The sequence below is a fragment of the Pseudopodoces humilis genome, chromosome 24 (genome assembly GCF_049639895.1).
Source record: "Pseudopodoces humilis isolate 2021_Gansu_Grassland_sample_001 chromosome 24, ASM4963989v1, whole genome shotgun sequence".
In the NCBI taxonomy this organism is placed as follows: Eukaryota; Metazoa; Chordata; class Aves; order Passeriformes; family Paridae; genus Pseudopodoces; species Pseudopodoces humilis.
This window is the reverse complement of record NC_142223.1, coordinates 3,798,234-3,817,514: the sequence shown is the minus strand read 5'-3', so window position 1 is coordinate 3,817,514 and position 19,281 is coordinate 3,798,234. Positions and strand designations below refer to the sequence as shown.

Here is a 19,281-nt window from a genome sequence, read left to right as displayed (position 1 = left end):
CGTTAAAACAGCCAGACTTCCTTAAAAACAAGGTCGTGAGCGCCTGGCGCCACTTGGGGAGCACGGGCAGATCTGGGGGAGGAGGGAAAAGCACATTTGTTTGAAATAAAAGTGTCAGCCTTTCATTCCAGTCAATGAAACAGACTTTATTTATGCCACAGGATTCCTTAAATAACTTAGATGTGCACAGAGAACTACCTAGAGATGTCACAGACATTCAGTGCGGCCCCGGCGCGGTGCAGCACGTACGAAAGCTTTGGTGTGCATGGTAGGACAAACCAGCGAGTCAAACACAGCAGCACAAAGACTCGCGGCCTCACGCGCCCCTCAAGCCACCACACACCTCCGTCCTGGCTCTGACACAGGCAGGAGCGTCGCCAGCGGGATCAAACAGCAACAATGGCTCTGGAGGCAGATGGCAAATGCCTGGGAAGACTCCTGGGGGCTTTCAGGGAGCTTCAGCCACCTGAAACACGAGGTCTACGGTGCTGAGCCCATCAGCAGCAAAGCAGTGGCGCCGGCAGCGGGCTGGGGCGGGCGGAGGCATGGGGCTGGCGCGGACCGGACACAAAACAAACGGGAACAACCTGGATGTTTAGCGGGTGCTGGTGGCGAGGGTGCCGGACAGGTCACTGCTGAGCAGCCTGCTGCATCTGCGCCTGCCGCTTGGCTTTGGTCTGCAGGTACCTGCCCTTCCCTTCCTCGAAGCGACGCTTCTCGTCCTCTGTCTCCGTCTGAGGCCACAGAAAGAGTGCGAAGCTGCAGCGTCAGTGTGCTGCGAGTGTGTGCGGGAGGGAAACGTGCCTCCCTCAAAGAAGTATGAGGGAAAAGCTGCCCTCCGTCAAACACACAACATGACAGCCAGTGTGTTCCTGCATTAAGCAGGAGACCTGTGCCACATCAAATATTAACCAAGACCCCCAGTCAAGAACACCACATCAGCAAAGCCCTGCCAGGATTAGGGGAGCTAATATAGGCTGGAATGGGAACACCATGGGGAGCAGCATTTAGGGATGTGGGGGCCTCTGTTGCCATTCAGGGTCCCCTGGTGCAGAGCCCACATGCAGCCTGTCCTCAACAATGAGAAAGGGGAAAATCCCCAACCTCCACATTGGCAATTTTCAGAAGAAATAAAAAAATACCCTGAAGCCTCCCCTGCAAAATCTCGTTCATGCTCATATTTTTCTGCTGAGTAACTGAAGGGAAGATGATTTCTTGGACAAAAAGTCCAGCTGGGCTCTGCCCCAGGAGGAACAGGAGAGGTGATGGCCCTGCTGGCTCCAGTCCAGAGAGAAAAAGCTCTTACCAGCAGCTGCGGGACAGGCAGGGGCTTCCCTTCCTTGCTCAGGGACACATAGGTGAAGAAGGCGCTGACGGCACGGTACCGCTCCCGAGGCTCATCCACAAACGGGTCAGCATCCACAAAGACTTCTATTTCCATGGACTTATTGCTTGTGAATGTCATACGTCCTGACACAGTGATGACACAGCCTGTGAAACAGAGAGGGGCTGGTGAAGGGAGCAAGGGGTCCTGCATGTTTTATGCTTAAGCTGTGTCTTAAGCGGAGCACAGCACAAATCAAACAGGGACTAATTTTTTCTGCTAGCATGTCCTGAGAGTGCACCCAAGGGAGCCAGGGTGTGACAACACAGGAGATCGCAGTGCCTGCCACCATCCCTGGTACCTTTTTTGATCTTCTCATGGAAGTTGATGGCATCTACTGAGGCAGTGACAATGTTGGTCTTGCAGTGGCGGGCAGCCACAATCCCAGCAACTTCATCCATGAGCTTCATGGTGACACCTGTGAGGGGAAGCAGAGCATCCTGTCTCAGGGAAGTCAGTGGGATTTCAGGAAAACCACACAAAGGTCAGTAAGGCCTTAGCACGGCCAAAGCTATGCTAGGGAATTGGACCAGAGACTAAGTCCCAGTTTCAGGTAAATCCAGTACCAGCACAAGGACTCCTGTCAATACCAGGGCAACATCCTCGCAGACCTGTGATTAAGGTCAGCTCAGTCTCTCCCAGATTTCTCTAAGCAAACCTCACCCTTGCAAGGCAAGACCAGTCCCATAAACCTTGAAACAGCTCTGAGCCATGTTGGTTTTGTTTATTAAAGGATTAGGTATGTGTTGTCCCAGCCCTCAGCAAACACACCTCTCCCAGAGCTTACACCACACATGCCAGCTCTGCAGGTGATGGGCGCTGCCAGCCAAGAGGAAATGACTTCAGCTAATTGCAGTGACACGCTGCGTGTTTGTACTCCAGGATTTGCAATCTCAGAGGCGATGACAAAACTGTAGGATTTACAGTTTGAGTATGTGAGTTTTTGGGATACACAAAAAGAGGAAGCTTTTGTCTCAGCTAAAGCAACTCTGACCCTGACAGTCAATGCAAAGGGCCTGTGTGCCCAGAGCCAGACAGAGGCAGAGGCAGAGCCCACCAAAAACACTGAGTCACTCTCCAATCACACTTTGCTCCAGGGAAAAGCCACCTGGACCTGCAACCCAGCTGCTGCGCAGGGCAGTGCTCACTCACCTCCGTGCACAAAGCCCAGCAGTGTGCAGTCCGATGGGCCCACCAGGTGGATCAGGCTGGACTGGCTGTAGCCAACGGTGTGTGGCTCTGGTTAGAGAGCAAAGCAAGGTGAGAGCTGCTCAGCTGGCACCTGTACACCACCATACACCTCTGTCTTTAGTTGTCCAAAGAAAAAAAACATGGGGCTAAAAAACAAAGCTGAACTATGTTGAAACCAGTGGTTAAACCAGGCTGGAGAAGTTCCAAGGGCAGAGACTGTTCACCACCTGACGGGCTGCGGCCTCCCTCTAATCCCTACCCATCCACTTTATTCTAGCTCAGCTAATTTCTTTCTTTTCAAGCTTTCAAAGAGCATGAAAGCAAACAGGAGTGAACTGGGTCACACGGCAGTCTGCCTCCCGCCACAGCTGAAGCTCCCAGACCCTACTGCATAGAGCTCCTGTTTTCCCCTTGGTGGGAAGATCTTCACCCCCCATGCCCCCAACCTTGGCACATCCTGAGAGACCCCTGTCCCACCACAACCTCCAGGTGACAGAAGTCACACCCTCAAACTCCCAGCAGAGGAAATCCTCTCTCAGAAGAGCCTGTGTTTTCTATCTAATGAGAGATGTTAAAAAAGCTTAGAGGAAGGAAAAGCAGCTAAGTCCCACTCAGAGTGACCACCCATGCAGCAGCGCCTGCTGAGCCTTACCTTTTGTCTGCCTGTCTGTGAGCAGGGAGGACAGAGGAGAAAAAACATTTGAGCAACTTTCATCCCCCAACATTCCCCATGTGCCACTTCTCTGCCTCTGCCTGAAGACCACAGTCAGGCCTAGAGGTCACCCTTGCCCAGCCCTCGCATTTACCCCTTGCTGAGCAAAATCAGCTCTAGTGCACAAAATCTAGCTCTGTACACAAGCACACAAGGGATGCAAGGAGTGATACAGGAATGGGGTTTTGGAGAAGGGGATCTCATCCACCAGCCCCTGCAGGGTATCGCAGGCATCCACTCAGCTCTCCCTCCACTAACACACTGTGACTCCAAAATCCCATCCCCATCCCTGGTGTGGTGTTTCAGAATGCACACTTGCAGCTACAGGGCCCTGGGGATGACCAGAGTTGCCCTGCTCTTACCCAGAGCAGTTTGGTCTCCCAGTATTGCTGGGCAATTTGCACTGGCTACATACTGCTTATGTTACCTGGGTTGATGACAGGCAAGATCACGTCACCATTTCTTTGCTTTGTTTCCAGCCGATCCAGCTTTTGCTCCTCATAACGTTTCTTCCCCTCATCCTCCTGTTCCTTTCTCGCATACTGGAATAGAAAGCTGGTAAGAAGGGGATTGGCAAAGCCACTGGCACAGCTGGAAGTGCCAACAGGGCCAGGTTAGTGCCATTCCGCAGGGAGGACAAGTTCCAGTTTTGGGGGACCCAAGTGAGCTGTCCTACCTGGATGGGGGGAACCTCAAGGACCTTATTCACATTCTTCAGAGACAGAGGCACATACCACAGTGTCGCCTTGTTCGTCACCTTCTTTGCCCCTGGAGGAGAAGGGGGCAGCAGGTGATGGTGCCAAGGCCAGCAGTGCTGTACCTGCACCAGTCTGGGGATGGGCACACACCAGCAATGCCACTGGCATTGGTGGTCTCTTGCCCTGCTGGCTCCTGCCAGGCTTTAGCTCGTAGCAGATGTGACAATGCAATGCGGATGTGTCCCAGCAAGCAGAACTGGTTGTCACAGCAACAGCAGGAAAAGGGGACTTTTTCAGGCCAAAGGCAGCCACAGGCAGCAAATGAGGCAGGAAGAGCTATGAGCAGATTTTGCTGTTTTTCACTACAATAGAGCCATAAATTCCAGAGAACCTGCCTCCCTCCCCAGCACCCCCAGCTCTGTCAATAAACATGCTAGTTCTCCTCTCTGCTGAATGCTGCCAGTGATAGAGCTGAGGATGGGGTCACTGCTGCAAGCTCTTGGCTTAACACTGTTACTCCTGGAGCTCTGGAACACAGCCACCCACCTGTTAAAATGTTTTCAGACATGACGTTGACCTGAACCTCCACAGAGTGCCGGGAGGTGTAGGTGATCTCGGCACTGACGTTGGCCACTTCGCCAATGCACATTGGTGAGAGGAAGTCTGTCCGCTCCACCCGTGCCAGTGCAGCCACACACGGCTCCTGGGGACAGTGAGACAGCCAAGGTAGTGATCAGAGCCACGCCACACGGGACCACAGCTGGCAGCTCCCTGAGATCAGTCAAACTGGCCATGACACGTGTGGCTCGGATACTGCAACCGCCACTTTATCAGCCACTGGCCATGCTTCCTTCCCCATCTGTAACCAGCACCGCGATTGCCCCAACTCACCTTTCTCGGGAGTTAAAACATTAACAGCAATAATGACCAATAATGTTTCTGCTGGTAAACCACAATTTCAGCAGAACGCTTCTAGCTACTGGGCCCTGCCCAGCCAAAGACACCAGTGGTTTGCATACAGGACCAAACACTCCCAGTGCAGGACTTCTGTTGGCCCTGAGACGCGGCAGGGAGTCAAGAGTCACCACGCCAGAGGATGGCAGGCACTCCGGCACCTACTCACCCCGGCCTGGGAATTGCAGTGGCGGGTGCTGATGATGGCTCCTGCCTCCTCGATCATCTTCAGGATGGTTCCCCCGTGGACATTCCCCGCAATGTTAGCATCGTCTGGGCGCATAATCCTGCCGAAGGAGGCAGATGAGAGCTCACAACCCCTGCCGCGCCCCCAGCCCAGCCCCGGTGCGGCTGCCCGGAGGCAGCATATCGCCCACCGGCTGAGCTGTCGGGCCATCGCTGCTCGCATGCGGCTTCCTGTGAGCGGCGATGGAAAGCGCTCCGAATTACTGTTGGGAGCGGAAGGAAGCAGGGCGCCTCTGCCGGGGCAGCCGGCGTCTCACCGGGGCCGCACCCCGCCGGGCCCGGGTGCGGCACAGACCGAGCTGGGCACGTGCCGGTGCTCCACGCGGCCTCCCGGCAGCGGCCGCGCTTCCTGCCAACGGCGAATAACGGCCCGGGGGCACCGACACGGCGGCTGCGCGCTGGCCCGGACAGGAACTGCTGTTTCAGAGCGGCCGCACCCGAGAGCCGCGGGAACACAGGCGGGAGAACCGCGGCAGCCCTGCCCGCTCCCAGCCCCCGCACCACGGAGCACGGGCGCGGCGCTGCTGCGTCTCTGCCCGCGGCCGGTGTCACTGACAGCGTGACTAAAGCGGGCGGCGCCGCCGATGCCCATGCCCACAGCAGGGCGGGCGGCATCTCGGCTGCAGACCGGCACCCGCCCGCGGTCCCCAGCACGCCCGCCTCCCTGCCCAGCCCTACCCGGGCCCCCGGCCGCGGCGGGGCCGTACCTGGACACCTGGATAGCGGCAGGACTCGGGCCCGCGGCCCCCGGCTCCGACATGGCGGCACCGGAGCCCCGCCCCCAGCGGCGCTGCGGCACCGGCGCGGCTGGCCACTCCCCGCCCCGCCCTGGGCACGCCCCGCCGCCCCCCGCCGCCCTCCGCCATTGGCGGGCAGCGCGCGGCGCGCCCCCGCACGGGGAGGAGCGCCGGGGCCGCGGGGAAACGGGGCGGGGGCGGCTCCGCAGCTGCCCGCGGAGTTGTGCGACTCCACCGGGACTGGGGCCCCTCGCCGTGCCCAGGAGTGCCCTGTCAGCGCGGGGACGCGTGGGGAGTCAGGGTCTTCGGGTCCGCACGAGCAGCACCGTTCTCCCCCCGGCCGCGTTCTCGGCGCCGTCGGTTCTCTCCGGCTGTAGCACAGCTCCCGTGGGCCCCCAGGGATTTTGGGTCGAGTGGTGGCGACAGTCCCGAGCAAGTGGTGATAGCTCGCAGTGGAGGGCACGCAGGGTCCGGAGGGGATCCAGGATCCTGCCCGGGGGACGCGGCACTCACGGCCTCGCGAACTCTCGGCTCTCGTTGGTGCGAGCGCGGCGGCGCGTCTCCGTAAGGGAGCGGAGGGTCTGCGGGCAGAACGACAGCCCGCGGGCGCGGGGGGCCAGGAATGCCGGAGCTCTCACCTACCACAGCTCGGCGGAGGCAGGAGGGGGTGCAGGAGCCGGGGTGCCTGCCGCGCCACGCCCGGTGGGCACATGGCGCTCCCGCCCTCCATACCGCTACCGGCGTTATGAACCGCCGGTGGGACGGGGGGGAGGGCCGGGTAGGGAAGGAGGCGGGCAGGGCGACCTTGCCTTGTCCTCGGTGCTGATCAAGAGGTACCTTCGCTGTCCGCGGTCCTGACGAAGGGGTGTCCCCGCCTGTCCTCCAACGCCGCCCGGCCCTCCCGCCCTGCCCCGCCAGAGGTTCATAAGACCACTTTGCTGATTGGCGACCGGGGCCGGTGCAAGTCCGGGTGGACTCCAAAGCGGACCGTGCCCGGCTACCGGCACCCCGCCCAGCGCCCCCCGTTCTGCCTGCGCTGCTTAGGACCGGCAGCGCACGTCGGGGGTGCCGGAGGAGCCCGTCTTTGCCGCGCCTCTCGCCTGGGCGGGCGGCGGGAAAGGACAACAGTGGGGCCGAAGCTGAGGGCCGCGGACAGCGGTGCCGGCAGCCGCGTACGGGCCGCTATGGGGTCCAGCCGGACTTGCAGCGGTCCCGGTCCTGGCCCCGGCAGCCATCGGGCAAAGCGCGGCTGCCCCAGCGGAGGCCGGGGGGAGCGGTGCGGGGGTCCCGAGCAGCGGGCAATCGCCGCGCCGTCGGGCGGGGCGGGCGGAGGGGCGGCCCCGGGGGAGGGAGAGGAGGAGCCGACGGGACCGGGGGGCGGCTGGGCGGGAGCGCCGCGCAGTGCCAAGCGGCGGCCGGGGCCGCCGGGGCCGGGGCCGCCGCCGGGGCCGCTGGGGCCGGGGCCGCCGCCGGGATGGCGCTGGAGCGGGCGGTGCAGGCGGCGCGACAGGGCGACGTGGAGGCGCCGCGGGGGCTGCGGGCGGGTGGGCTACTGCGGCCGGGGCTGCGGGACGCCCTGGGCGCGTCCCCCGCGCACCACGCTGCCCGCGCCGGCCGCCTCGCCTGCCTCCGGTACCTGGCGGCCGAGGCCGCGCTCCCGGGGGACGCGCGGGTCCGAAACGGGCCCATGCGGGCCCACGACGCCGCCGCCACCGGCAACCTCGCCTGTCTCCAGTGGCTGCTCACGCAGGGGGGCTGCGGCGTGCAGGTGCGAGCGGGGCCGCGGGGGGCGGCGGAGGGTCCCTCGGTGGCGCGAGTGGCCGGGGAGGCGTTCCGCGGGCCCGTGTGGGTGGCTGTGGCCGCGGGGACACGGTCACGCGTGGTGCTCCCAATTCTGCCGACGGCGAGCCGGGGTCCGTCCTACCCGGCACGGGCAGAGCTCCGCCGCGCATAGCGGGCGGCATCCGACGGACTCGGAGAGTCCCCGGCATCCCGGAGGGGTTCAGCCGTCGGGGCAGCACATATTCCCCGGGGCTGCCGCCCCCTCCCAGGGTTACACAACGGCGGGACCGGGGCGGTAAGCGGCTTGCCCCGGGCCCGGCCGAGAGTTAAAGACATGTGACGGCCGAAGGAAGAGGAGGCGGCGGCGGGGCTGGGAGTGGAGATTAATCGGGAAGGAAGGGGTCAGCACGCATCGACGACCTCCTGGCCAGGGGCCAGCTCTACCCACGCCCCACCGAGCGTGGAGGGCGGACGGGCCGGCGGCACAGCGGGGCTCGGCGGCAAATTCCCGCCGGGGCTCCCTTTAGGGGAGTTAGTCCCGTTAGGGGCTCCGCGGCCGGTGGAACAAGGAGGGCATTGTGCTGCACTCACTGTGTGCGGACGCAGGCCCTTGACGGAGGGCAGACACGTTGGTCCCACGGTCCCTCCAATGCCCCGCGCTTTTGCTTCAGCCCTGCTCCGTACAGACAGGAACTCCACCCTGACCAGCTCCGGGCTGGGGGATGCCCCACGGCTGCCAGCGGCCCCCAGCCCCCTGCCGGAAGGGCTTGGTCCCTCGTGCTGACAGCCGTCCCACTTCTTCCTGCAGGACACAGACAACTCTGGTGCCACCATCCTACACCTGGCAGCCCGCTTCGGTCACCATGAGGTAATCGACTGGCTCCTCCGCTTTGGAGGCAGCGACCCCACGGCAGCCACAAACACGGGAGCACTGCCCGTCCACTACGCCGCGGTGAAAGGGGATTTCCCTTCCCTGCGACTCCTCTTGGGACACTGCCCCAGGTAACGCCCCCCACTGCTGGCAGCGAGACAGGGTCTGCCGGAAGCTTGGCACTGACCAGCAGGAGAGGGGCTAGTGGGAGAACAGGGGGCCTGCTGTGGCCCCAACCCTCCCTCCAGCCATTGGGCAAGGTGCCAGCTCTGGGAACGAATGCTGCAGCCACCCTGATCTCCCAGCTCCAAGGGCAACGCGGCCACGTTATCAGGCTGGGCATCCAGCTGCACCTTCTTTATGGCCCACAAAGAAAGGGCGAGGAGGAGAGGGGCGAGCGCTGGCAGAAATATTGTCACTGGGCGCTGAGTCGGCTCCTGGCGCGGGGCGATAACATAGCCGCCTTTGTCCGCCCGCTGTTATGTAAATGGATTAGGCTGACCGCCGAGGAGAGGCTGCTCCCGGCGCCGGAGGCGACCTTTCCGCTTGTCCAGGCCCGTGGGCATTGCTGGGCACGGCAGCCTCTCACAGACGGCTCCGTCGCGGCAGCATCCCCGCTTTTCCTCCTGAGCGGTACCTGGGGCCGGGCTGGTCCCCGGGTTACACGGCATAGCAGCCCACAGGGCCCGTGATGCCGGGCCTCGCCACGAGGCTGCAGCAGGCGATTAAGTGGCCGCTAATCCGATTTCCTGTGGTGGGCAGAGGCCACTAGAAATAACCCACAGACCCGGCCAAAGCGGAGCCGGGGGGATGCGCTGTTGCTCCACATTGTCCCTGGAAGGCTCCAGGCTTGTGGATGAGAGGGATTGTACAGCTCTCCTACATCCATGGAGTCCTAAGGCAGCGGGATGTGAACCAGCACTCGGCACCCTCTGTCTCCGGGTGCCACAACACTAGAGCCCTGCATTCTTTCCTCCAGGCAGGACCAGACATCCCTGGATCCCATGGCACTTACTGGCCAGAGCTGTCCCATCCCCAGCTCTTTATGTCCTTGCCCCAGGTGTGCCGGCTTAGCCCTGAGCACTTCTGGGATTAACCCCTGCAGCCCGAGCTCAGCCCCAAACCAGTCACTGCTCCTGCTCAATGCCCACTGTGTCAGCCCAGGTGTGGCACGGCACTCGCATTGCCTTTCACGCTGCTTGCCGGGGTTGCTCCGCTGCTGTCACCGCCTTCCCCTTGAATTATTTAGGGCTGGCCCTGCTCCCAGCCCCGCGCCTGCCCGGAGGCTCCGTTACAGCTGCGAAATCCAATCCCCGGTGCCGCAGTGGGATGCTGCCGCCCCCAGCCCACCTTCGCAGGGGCCCGCGGGCCCCCCCGGCAGCCGGTGGCCCAGCATGGGGTCTCAGCCATCTGGCAAAGCAGTTTACTGGTGCTGCCCAAGTGGCTTAACCCCTTCCCAATTACTGAGAAATGGGAAACAGAGACTGACCCTGTGCCTGTGCTCCCGCTGTCCCCTGCACCCCAATCTGCAACTGCCCCAAGCCCCAGCCCCTGCTCGGGGAGCACCCCTTGTGCCAGCCTGGCACTGCTGGACCACGGGACAGGCACTCGGTGGCACGGCACACAAGGCACAGCGGGAAGGGAGTGCTGGCCACAGCTCATCTCACAGTTACCGGGATCAATTATTAAGGGCCTGCGATCGTTGCGATAACAGAGCAGAGTATTTATTGCTCTTCCTTTTTTAAATATTCAACAGGTTTTTTTATGGAGCACTTAATAAAACAGCTTCCTGTGGGGTCGGGAGGCAGGATGCAGGATGTGGGATGCAGAATATGGGTTTATGGGGGATGTGGGGTAAAAGGTGTGGGATTCAGGATTTGGGTTGCACAATTTGGGAAACACAATTCAGGATGAGAGACACAAGGATGCCAAGGCCTTTTGGGGCAGAGAGGGTACACCGGCACCTGGCAGCTGGGCTGGGCAGTGCCATGGTGCAGGTTGGCCTTTCCCCGCCAGCTCTATGGCCAGTGCTGTGTAAGAAGCTTAATTTAAAATACGACTAAATTGCAGTGTCCAAAAACAGCCGGAGGAAGGAGCTTAGCCTAAGCAGCTGATTAACTTAGTGACCTCCCACTGCAGCTGCAGCCACCGCCGCAGCATGGGGACCTATGGGAAGCCATGGGGTGGACATCTCCCAGCCCTAGCACTGCCCTGCCTGCCCACAGCTGTGTCCCCTGCACCTCCCCATGTTCCTTGTGTCCCACAAGCCCCATGTCCCTGTATCCTGCCTGCCCCCTGTGTCAGCCCTGGTGGTAGCAGTGGCCACAGGTGACAGGCACTGTGCCCTGCTTGCAGTACACTGAGTGCCCAGACCAAGACGGGGGCCACCCCGCTGTACCTCGCCTGCCAGGAGGGCCACCTGGAGATCATCCAGTACCTGGTGCAGGATTGTGGGGCTGACCCCCACGCGCGCGCTTATGATGGCATGACCCCACTGCACGCCGCCGCCCAGATGGGCCACAACACTGTCATCGTATGGCTGGTAAGCACTGTCCAGGCACAGCATGGCACGGCGTGGTGGCACAGTGCGGTGGCACAGCACAGGGCGCACAGCCCCAGTGCTCAGCCCGCCTGCTCACACAGATGAGCTTCACAACGGTGAGCCTGTCGGAGCGGGACGCCGAGGGGGCCACGGCCATGCACTTTGCCGCCAGCCGCGGCCACGCCAAGGTGCTGAGCTGGCTGCTGCTGCACGGCGGGGAGATCACTGCAGACAGCTGGGGTGGCACACCGCTGCATGATGCCGCCGAGAATGGCGAGCTGGAGGTGGGTGCTGGTGGCCAACAGGGTGTCAAGGCAAGGGGGGGGCCCTTCCCTCCAGCCCTACCTTGCACCCCCACTCTCCCCAGTGCTGCCAGATCCTGGTGGTGAATGGTGCCGACCTCAGCATCCGTGACCAGGACGGCTACACAGCAGCCGACCTCGCCGACTACAATGGCCACAACCACTGCGCCCAGTACCTGCGCACCGTGGAGAACATGGTACGGCGGTGCCGGGGACAAGGGCGTGGGGAGCACACAGGGAGCACGCAGGGCCTCCCCACACCTACCCTGCTGCCTGACCCCACGGCTGTGCCAGCAGAGCGTGGAGCACCGCGTGCTGTCACGAGACCCCTCGGCGGATGGGGAATGCCGACAGCCCGACTCGGGCATGTCATCACCCAACACCACGGCGTCGGTGCCCCAGGCGCGCTTCGAGGTGGGCTCCCCTGCCAGCACCCTCTCCAACTACGACTCTTGCCACTCCAGCCAGTCCAGCACCGGGGAGAAGAGGGGCGGTCCCCCAGGGGCCCCCGCTGCCCGTGAGTGCGGGGCCAGGGGGCACGGGGCGGGGGGTGCGGGTCCAGCCCCCCCTGACCCCCTGCCCTGCGCAGGGGTGCCTGAGCCGGCGCTGGCGGACATGCAGGCGTACATGGACATGCTGGACCCTGAGATGCGGCCACGGGGCCGGGGCCCAGCAGGCGAGGGTCCCCCACCGCCACCACCCCCTGCCTTCCCCCCACCACCGCCCCCACCCCCCGCCACCCGGCCACCCCCGCCACCCCCCGGCTACCCTGCACCTGCGCCCCCAGCTGCCCCCCACACCGCTGACATCTACGTGCGGGCCAAGAACAACCTGCGTCATGTGGAGAGCCAGGCACTGCGCCGAGAGGTACGGCCCCATGCACCATGTCCCCTGCACCATGCCCCATACACACCTCAAGGGACATACCACCCGGGAGGGACATGCCACTGGGCACCCATCCCCTTTGAGGAATTGTTGCCTGCAGTGGGAGGGGACAGTCCCAGCTGGAGGCCACATGCCTGCAACGCTGGCATGCACTGGGGGGGCTAGGGCTGAACCAACAGCGAGGATGAAGCAAGATGGGGCCAGTGAGGCTCTGGTGGTTCCATGGCACTGGGTGGGCCCACTCCACTCCTGGGGCACCCGGCAGCATCATGCCATGGCAGCCGCGCCCATGAGGCCCGGCGATGCCACCGGCACCATGCCGAGCTGGGCGTGGGCAGCTGCGCAGGCGGTAACCCGAGCGGCCGGCTCCGGTGTCGCCCGAGCCACAGGTGTCGGGTGGCACAGCCAGCGCTGCCAGGAGCTGAGAGGGCTCAGCCAGGCGTGCACAGGTAAGAGGGGTGCAGCCCTCCATGGCGGGCTGGGGGGGCATAGGGGTGCAGTGGATTTGGGGCCGCCCTGACCCCCCACCTTGGCTCTTACCACCTCATCGGGGACAGGATTCTGGGCACGGTCAGGACACAGGCCGAGCCCAGCGCTCTGAGGGATGGGGCACATGGGGTGGGGGTCTCGGCAGAGCAGTGTGTGCCAGGCACATGGCAGGCTCAACAGTGCTCCTTATGCACGGCCTTGGCTCTTTAGTGTTTGCCGGAGTAACAGGCTGCTTTGGGGAGGTATGGGGGTGTGGCAGAGCGGTGTGCCACAGTGGTGCGTGTGTGCCATGAAATGGGGCTCAGCGGCACGGATCTTTTCGCCAGACCGGGGCTGGGACTGCCGGAGAGGGAGCCAAGCTTGGCACAACTCCCGTGGCAGCCGGAGTAGGAAGCACCGAGCTGACGTTTGTTGATTTAGCTGGGGCTGGCAGCGGCGGCAGGCATCCAGGCTCACCGTGAAAATGGCATGGGTGGAGGTTGTGTACGGGGAAATGGAAATAGCGGGGCCCCCAGCAAGGGGAGCAGGGCTATGCCGCGGTGGCACCCCAAACCCAGGGAGCAGGCACAGCTCCCTGCAAGGCAGCACTCGGCAGCACAATTCGCAAAGCCGCTGTGGAATGCGCTGGGGTGAGCTGAGGCTGCGCTGCTTGAGAGCCCTGTTCATAGGGAGGTTTGGAACCGGGCCCCAGCCCCGCGCGAGATAAGCTTCCGGTAATCCGCGGGGCTGGGGCTCGGCACTCCTGTTCCCAGGGGGTTATCCCGGGGGAGGCTTGGACGGGATCCTCGGCACAGTCTATGGGGTCACAGTGCCAGGCACTGATGCCGCACGCTGCCACCGTGGCACGCAGCCCCTGGCAGAGCCGTTTGCCGAACAGACCCCGGGGTACGCACCTGTTGTCCGTCCCAGCTCTGCATCTGCCCCAAGGCAAACCGCTGGCACGGCCCTACTCCACCACGGCCCAGCGCCACGGTCATAGCCGGGCACGGCGGTGCTGAGGTGGGTTCCCCATTGCAGCTGGCATCGCGTGACAGCAGTCCCGAAGGCCTGCGCCGGGCCGACTCCAGCAGGCGGTCAAGGAATTTCGGCAAGCAGCCGAGCACCGGTGACTACTACAAGCACCTGGGGCACGTTGTGGCCGAGCAGCCAAGCCCCCAGCGAATGGCGCACACCGAGGAGGTGAGCCCCGCGCCGAGAGCCTGTGCACAGCTCAGTGGCACCGGCACCGAGCAACGCCTGCCGTGCTCTGTTGCAGGCATCACCCATCTCGGCGGACACCATGAGCAACGGGGAGAGCAAACCTGGTGCCGAGCTGCCGCCTCCACCCCCGCCCCCACCACTGCCCGACACCGCCTGCCCGACGCCCCCACCGCCGCCCCCGCCCGTGGAGACTCCCGCCGGGCCCCGCCGCTCCTCCTCCTCTACGGGAAGTAAGTGGCAGGGCGCCGGGTGGGTACAGGGAGTGGTCCTGGGCGCTGTCCCATCGGCACTGTAGCACTGATCTCCTTGGCTCGTCTCCTCCCGCGGCACTTCGGCCGTGCGGCTCCTGACAGCCTTTCTGTCCTTCTCTCCTCCGGTGTCGGCGCGGGGGCCCCCACGCCCGCTCGCCCCTGCCTGCTCTCACTGCTGGCCGCTTCTCTTCTCTCTTGTCTCGCGGTGGCCAAATCCTTCCTCTGCCGCGCGCCCCGCGCCGCCTCTCTGCTTCTCTCCCTAGGAGGAAAGGCGCTCAGGCAGATGAAGAGTAAGTACCGCGGCCCCACGCTCCTCCCTGCTCAGGGGGTGCCCTGGCGCGGGGCACAGCCGGAGGGCCCCGTGCCGGCGCCGTTCTGTGCTGCGGCCACGGGGCATCGACGGCCGCTGGGGCTTGTCACCTGCCCGCGGGGCTCCGGCCGCCGGGCCCTCGCTGCGCGTCGCCGGCCGGCGGTGCCACGAGGGAGGCCAAGCGCCGGTGCGGGGCTGCCGGGGCCGCCAGGCAGGGCTGGCAGGGCTGGGCGGGCAGCCGGGCCCCGCGGCCCCGCACACAGAGAGCCTTTGTTCGCGCTCAGCCGGCCGGCGTGACCCCGCCACGTGAGCACACCGGCCGCTCCCCCGCCGCTGACTGCAGCCGGCGGGCTTGGCCGCTGCTCGGCGCCCGCTTTATTAGCGCCGGCTCCCGGGATCGGGGGGTCTCAGCCGGCGCTGGATGGCAGCGCGCGCGTCCCGCTGGGCCCTCAGCACCCGCAGCCCTCTGGCTCCGGCGTGGCGCAGCCGAGCAGAGCGAGCTGCGGGCGCCGGTCGCGGGGAGGGGGCTTTGCCTTGGCACGATACCATGGGCCGCTAGGGACTCACGCATGGCTGGCACGGACGGTGGGTGCTCGCGAGGCGGGTGGCATGAGCAGCGGGAAGAGCATCTCCGGGGTCCCGGTGCCACGCAGCCCTTTGGGCACCGGGCTGGCAGGGAGTCTGGCTGGTGTCGGTGCATCGCTGCTGGGAGCTGCCAGGGGACTGTAGGGGCCGTCCTGCAGTGGCAGGGCTGCCACCGGCCATGGAGCCATCCCTCCAGAGGCGCACTTCTGTTCCAACATAGTGCCTCGGGGGCATGGAGTGCATTGTGCATGGAGTGACATTAGGGGCTGGGGCCAGGCTGGGACCCTTGCAGCTGATTGTTGGGGTGCTGGGGTACTGCTGCAGCAGGGTGCCATGGGCCCTGTAAGCTGCTGTTGGAGTGCTGGTCTTATGGATCTTGTGGAGCTTGGGTGCCGGGCCATTGAGTGCTGAGGGGTTGCTCCACTGGGGTCTGATGGACCCAGGAGTTTGGTGATGTGCTGTTCCTGTGGACCTGACGGAGTGTCAGGATGCTGCTTCAAGGGCCTTCCAGGGGCTCCTGGATGGCGGGGAGGAGGGGGGGGGGGCAGTCAGCCAACCACCCCTCCACCCCCCTACCCTGTGAGCTGATGGGGGATTCACAGGGACAGGGAAATGGTGCTGGCAGGGTGCTTACTGCTCCTCCCGCCTCCCTTCAGGCACCAAGTCGTTCAACATGATGTCCCCCACCGGCGACAACTCGGAGCTGCTGGCCGAGATCAAAGCTGGGAAGAGCCTCAAGCCAACGCCACAGAGCAAAGGCTTCACCACTGTCTTCTCCGGCAGCGGCCAGGCAGGGGCCAACGTAGGTGGTGATGGGGGCCAGGGGAGCCGGTGGCACGGCGCAGCACAGCACGGCAAGTGCCCACCGCCCTCCCTCCCTCCTTCCACAGGCAGAGTCGCCAGTGTCCTCCCCGTCACCCACCAGGACGCCCACCCCGCCGGCCACCCCCGAGGCTGCTGGGCCACCACGCTGCCTGGCAGGCGGCTCACCAGAGCCTGTGCTGAACGGAAGCTCACCGGTGCCGGCAGCAGGCGCTGGTGCAGCGGTGGAGGTGGAGGCGCTGGTGCCGAGCCAGGACGAGCAGGGTCGGCCCATCCCGGAGTGGAAGCGGCAGGTGATGGTTCGCAAGCTGCAGCTCCGCATGCAGGAGGAAGAGGAGCAGAGGCGCAAGGTAGGAGGTCCCACGTGCCGCTGCAGCGGCGAGCGCGGCGCGGGCATGGCCCAAGCAGCTCAGGACCTGGCGAGACGGCTTGCGTGGCATTGCCTCTGGCTCCCAGTTGGGCTGGGGACCACCCTACCTGCATGCAGGGGCGTCATACCCCGGGGATGCCACACACGGCGGCAGTCTCCTCTGCACGAGGTGCGTGCGGCACGGCCTCAGGAGCCCCTTTGCCCTCTTTCCCGCCGCAGCCTGGGAGCCGCTCGCCGCGCCCGTGCCAGCGCGGGCCACCTGCCCGCGGGGGCATACCGGGACCCGCCGGGCAGCCGATGCGGGAGGAGGACATGCAGCACCTGGAGAGGCAGCTGGGGAGCCTGCGGGTGATGCACGAGGCGCAGCAGGGGCAGCCGCTTCCAGGGGGCCCGGAGAAGGAGCTGCTGCCACTCGTGCCGCTCTCCACCCCCCCGGCACCCCGGCGCTTCGCCCTCGCCCACCAGGACGCGCCTGCCCGCGGCAGCCAGTCCCCCACGCTGCCGAGGAGCGCGGCCGCAGCACCAGCCACCCTGAGGGGCCGGGAGGGCCCCGGGGCGGGGGGAGCGGTGGGAAGCCCCGGTGCCCAGCACGACGCCCGGCGCGAGATCCTGGGCTGCGGTGTCTCTGTCCGCAGCCTCAAGGCCAACTACGAGGGGCCAGGGGGGCCCCCTGCACCTCCCCCCAGGGTCACTAAGCGCAAGCGGGTGCAGCCCCCTGGTAGCACCCGCCGGCCCATCCTGGAGGAGGAATACGGGGATGGGGCAGTGCGGCGGAGCAGGCCAGCGCTGCCAGAGCCGAGCAGCCCACATGAACGCACCAAGGGGTGCAAGGAGCGTGCCGTCTTCCTCTTCCTGGAGCACTGGAAGAAGCGGGCACTCGCGGCGGTGCCTGGAGAGGAGCGGCCGCGGCGGCCGGGGAGGCGACGACCGGCAGCGGGGCGGCTGCTGGCCCGCTGGAGGAGTGTCGCCCGCCGGGTCCCAGGGCGTCAGATCCGGCGGCTGAGCCGCACAACGGTGCTGTACTGGCCCCAACACTTCCTGCCCCACGTCGGCGGCTCGCCCATGCCCCACGACAGCCTCCCGCTTGACCTCTTCATGCTGGGCTATTTCCAGCTGCTGGAGATGCCCCTCAGCCCCGAGGAGCGGCGCTTCCGCCACCTCCTCTGCTACGAGATGTTTGACCGCCTGGGCAGCCACAGCTGGCACCGTGTCCGCCGTTTCCACCGCATCGTGCTGGAACAGGTCGAGGCTGGCCACCGCCACTGGCTCGACGGCTTTGAGGACCTCGTACAGGAGTTTTTTGGGGATGACCCTGTTGCAGAGGTAGAGAGCCTGCCAGAGCCCTCCACCATGGCCCCGGAAGGGCAGGGGGCAGCCGTGCCAGTGCCGGAGCTGGGAGAGTTCAGCGAGGAGGACGTCTGCCGCTTCATTGACCGCAGCTTCTCCTTCTGGAAGGAGAAGGAGGCAGAGATGTTCGACACCTGAGTCCGGCGGGATGCTGCAGCCTGTGCCAGTGGTGTGGCGTGGGGCGGTAGCAAGCTCAGGGGACAGCTGTGGGCTGGTGCCCGGGCGCGCTCGCCTGCCTCTGTGGCTCGTGGTGCAGCTCAGCTTGGCAGAGGTCTGGGTGCTGTTCTGCGCGGCCCCGGGCCGAGGTTGCAGTGTGTGCCGCTTGCCGTGGCTGTGTGTTGTGTGGGAGGTGCAGCGGCGGGGCCGCGCTCCTCTCTGGTGTGGCGTTTGCGGTGCCGGGGCAGCGTGGGCCCCCGCGTGTCATGCAATAAAGCTGTGGTGTGCTGCAAGGGCTGGCCACGCCACGCGCTCCTTCATCCTCCCGGCGCCGACGGAAGGCGGGCAGTGAGGGGCCCGTCGGCGAGCCATGTGCTGGTGAACCCCACCAGTACCGTGCCAAGAAGGGCGGCTGCCAGAAGGATGTTATGCCGCGCACCAGGATGATGCTGCGGCCCCATGGTGCCGGCAGCGAGGGCGGGCAGTGCCGGTAACACGGCTGTCTGTTGCAGGAGAAAGAAGAGGAGGCGCGCCTGGCCAGCATGCCGGCCTGGAGGAGGGATATCCTGCGCAAGAAGCTGGAGGAAGAGAGGTGAGCCAGGGTAGGGGGATGCCGCACCAACCGGTCACTCCCGCGGCTCTGCTAACCCCGCTCTTCCCTTTGCCTTCGCAGGGAGCAGAAACGGTGAGTGCCGCAAGCCCCTTCCCTGGGTGGGCGGGCACGGCGGCTCCCGCGGCTCTGGTGACCGCGGCGCCCTGTGCCCTCTGCTGCTAAGCAGGAAAGAGCAGGAGAAGCTGAAGCGGGAGGAGGAGGAGAAGGAGAAGGAGCAGTCGGAAAAGCTAAGGACTCTCGGGTACGATGAGACAAAGCTGGCGCCCTGGCAGCGACAGATCATCCTCAAGAAGGGGGACATAGCCAAGCACTAGCCACGCCACACCACATCCTGGCTCTTCGCAGCAGGAGGAGGCTGGCAGGTCCCCCCATGGACCGCAATATGCTTCGGCACCCTCCTCCTGCCGTGGACGGCCACATAGCCCAACCCAGAGAAGCCCCCCCCCCCCACCGCCCCAGGCACCCGTAGCCTCCTCCACCCTCACATCCCGCTGCCGCCAGCCCACCGCCACCCTGTGCTGCCCGTTGCAAAGCGAGCTGCCGCGGCCAGGGACACGCGGCTCCGTGCGCTCTGCCCGGCTCGGCCGCTGCGGCCGGGCTCGCCGCACGCCCCGCTGGCACCACTCGCCCTTGCAGAGCGCTCGCCCTCACTCCTGCCCCTCCAGAGCCGCTCAAGGCCAACTTCCGGCTCACCTCTGCCCAGACCGCCTGCCTTTCCAGCGATTAAAACGATAAACCCCGCCAGCAGTGCCCCGAGCCTTCCTGGGGCTGTCCACGCCAAACCCACCCACACCATCCTCGCCGACAGCGGTGGCCCCCTCACCAACACCATCA

The 19,281-nt window shown here is 64.8% G+C and overlaps 2 protein-coding genes across 10 annotated transcripts; one reads left to right on the top strand and one right to left on the bottom strand.

Moving 5' to 3' along the window:
• Window positions 1-120: 120 nt before the first annotated feature.
• ACOT7 (acyl-CoA thioesterase 7) lies at window positions 121-5,997 on the bottom strand. Of its 5 annotated transcripts, none has more exons than XM_088066669.1 (10): window positions 5,893-5,997; window positions 5,109-5,226; window positions 4,532-4,688; window positions 3,964-4,055; window positions 3,715-3,829; window positions 3,228-3,242; window positions 2,537-2,623; window positions 1,686-1,802; window positions 1,307-1,491; window positions 121-734 (listed from the first exon to the last, which is right to left on the bottom strand). In XM_088066669.1, the coding sequence occupies exons 1-10, from the start codon at window positions 5,943-5,945 to the stop codon at window positions 630-632; spliced, it is 1,044 nt and encodes a 347-aa protein (XP_087922795.1). In that variant the 5' UTR covers window positions 5,946-5,997; the 3' UTR covers window positions 121-629. The 5 variants fall into 5 exon arrangements, with proteins under 5 accessions (XP_087922795.1, XP_087922796.1, XP_005528387.1 ...); XM_088066670.1 differs by lacking the exon at window positions 5,893-5,997 and adding an exon at window positions 5,317-5,709; XM_005528330.2 differs by lacking the exon at window positions 3,228-3,242.
• Window positions 5,998-7,396: 1,399 nt separating this feature from the next.
• On the top strand, window positions 7,397-19,187 carry ESPN (espin). 5 transcript variants are annotated; one of them, XM_088066495.1, is made up of 15 exons: window positions 7,397-7,690; window positions 8,513-8,706; window positions 10,931-11,117; window positions 11,219-11,401; window positions 11,485-11,616; window positions 11,717-11,936; window positions 12,009-12,286; window positions 13,811-13,972; window positions 14,049-14,223; window positions 14,508-14,534; window positions 15,796-15,941; window positions 16,030-16,311; window positions 18,347-18,426; window positions 18,508-18,519; window positions 18,614-19,187. In XM_088066495.1, exons 1-15 carry the CDS (start codon window positions 7,397-7,399, stop codon window positions 18,759-18,761), a joined length of 2,520 nt encoding a protein of 839 aa, XP_087922621.1. In that variant the 3' UTR covers window positions 18,762-19,187. The 5 variants fall into 5 exon arrangements, with proteins under 5 accessions (XP_087922621.1, XP_087922622.1, XP_087922620.1 ...); XM_088066496.1 differs by lacking the exon at window positions 12,009-12,286 and having other exon boundaries at window positions 11,717-11,833; XM_088066494.1 differs by lacking the exon at window positions 14,508-14,534 and having other exon boundaries at window positions 11,717-12,286.
• The last annotated feature ends 94 nt before the right edge of the window (window positions 19,188-19,281 follow it).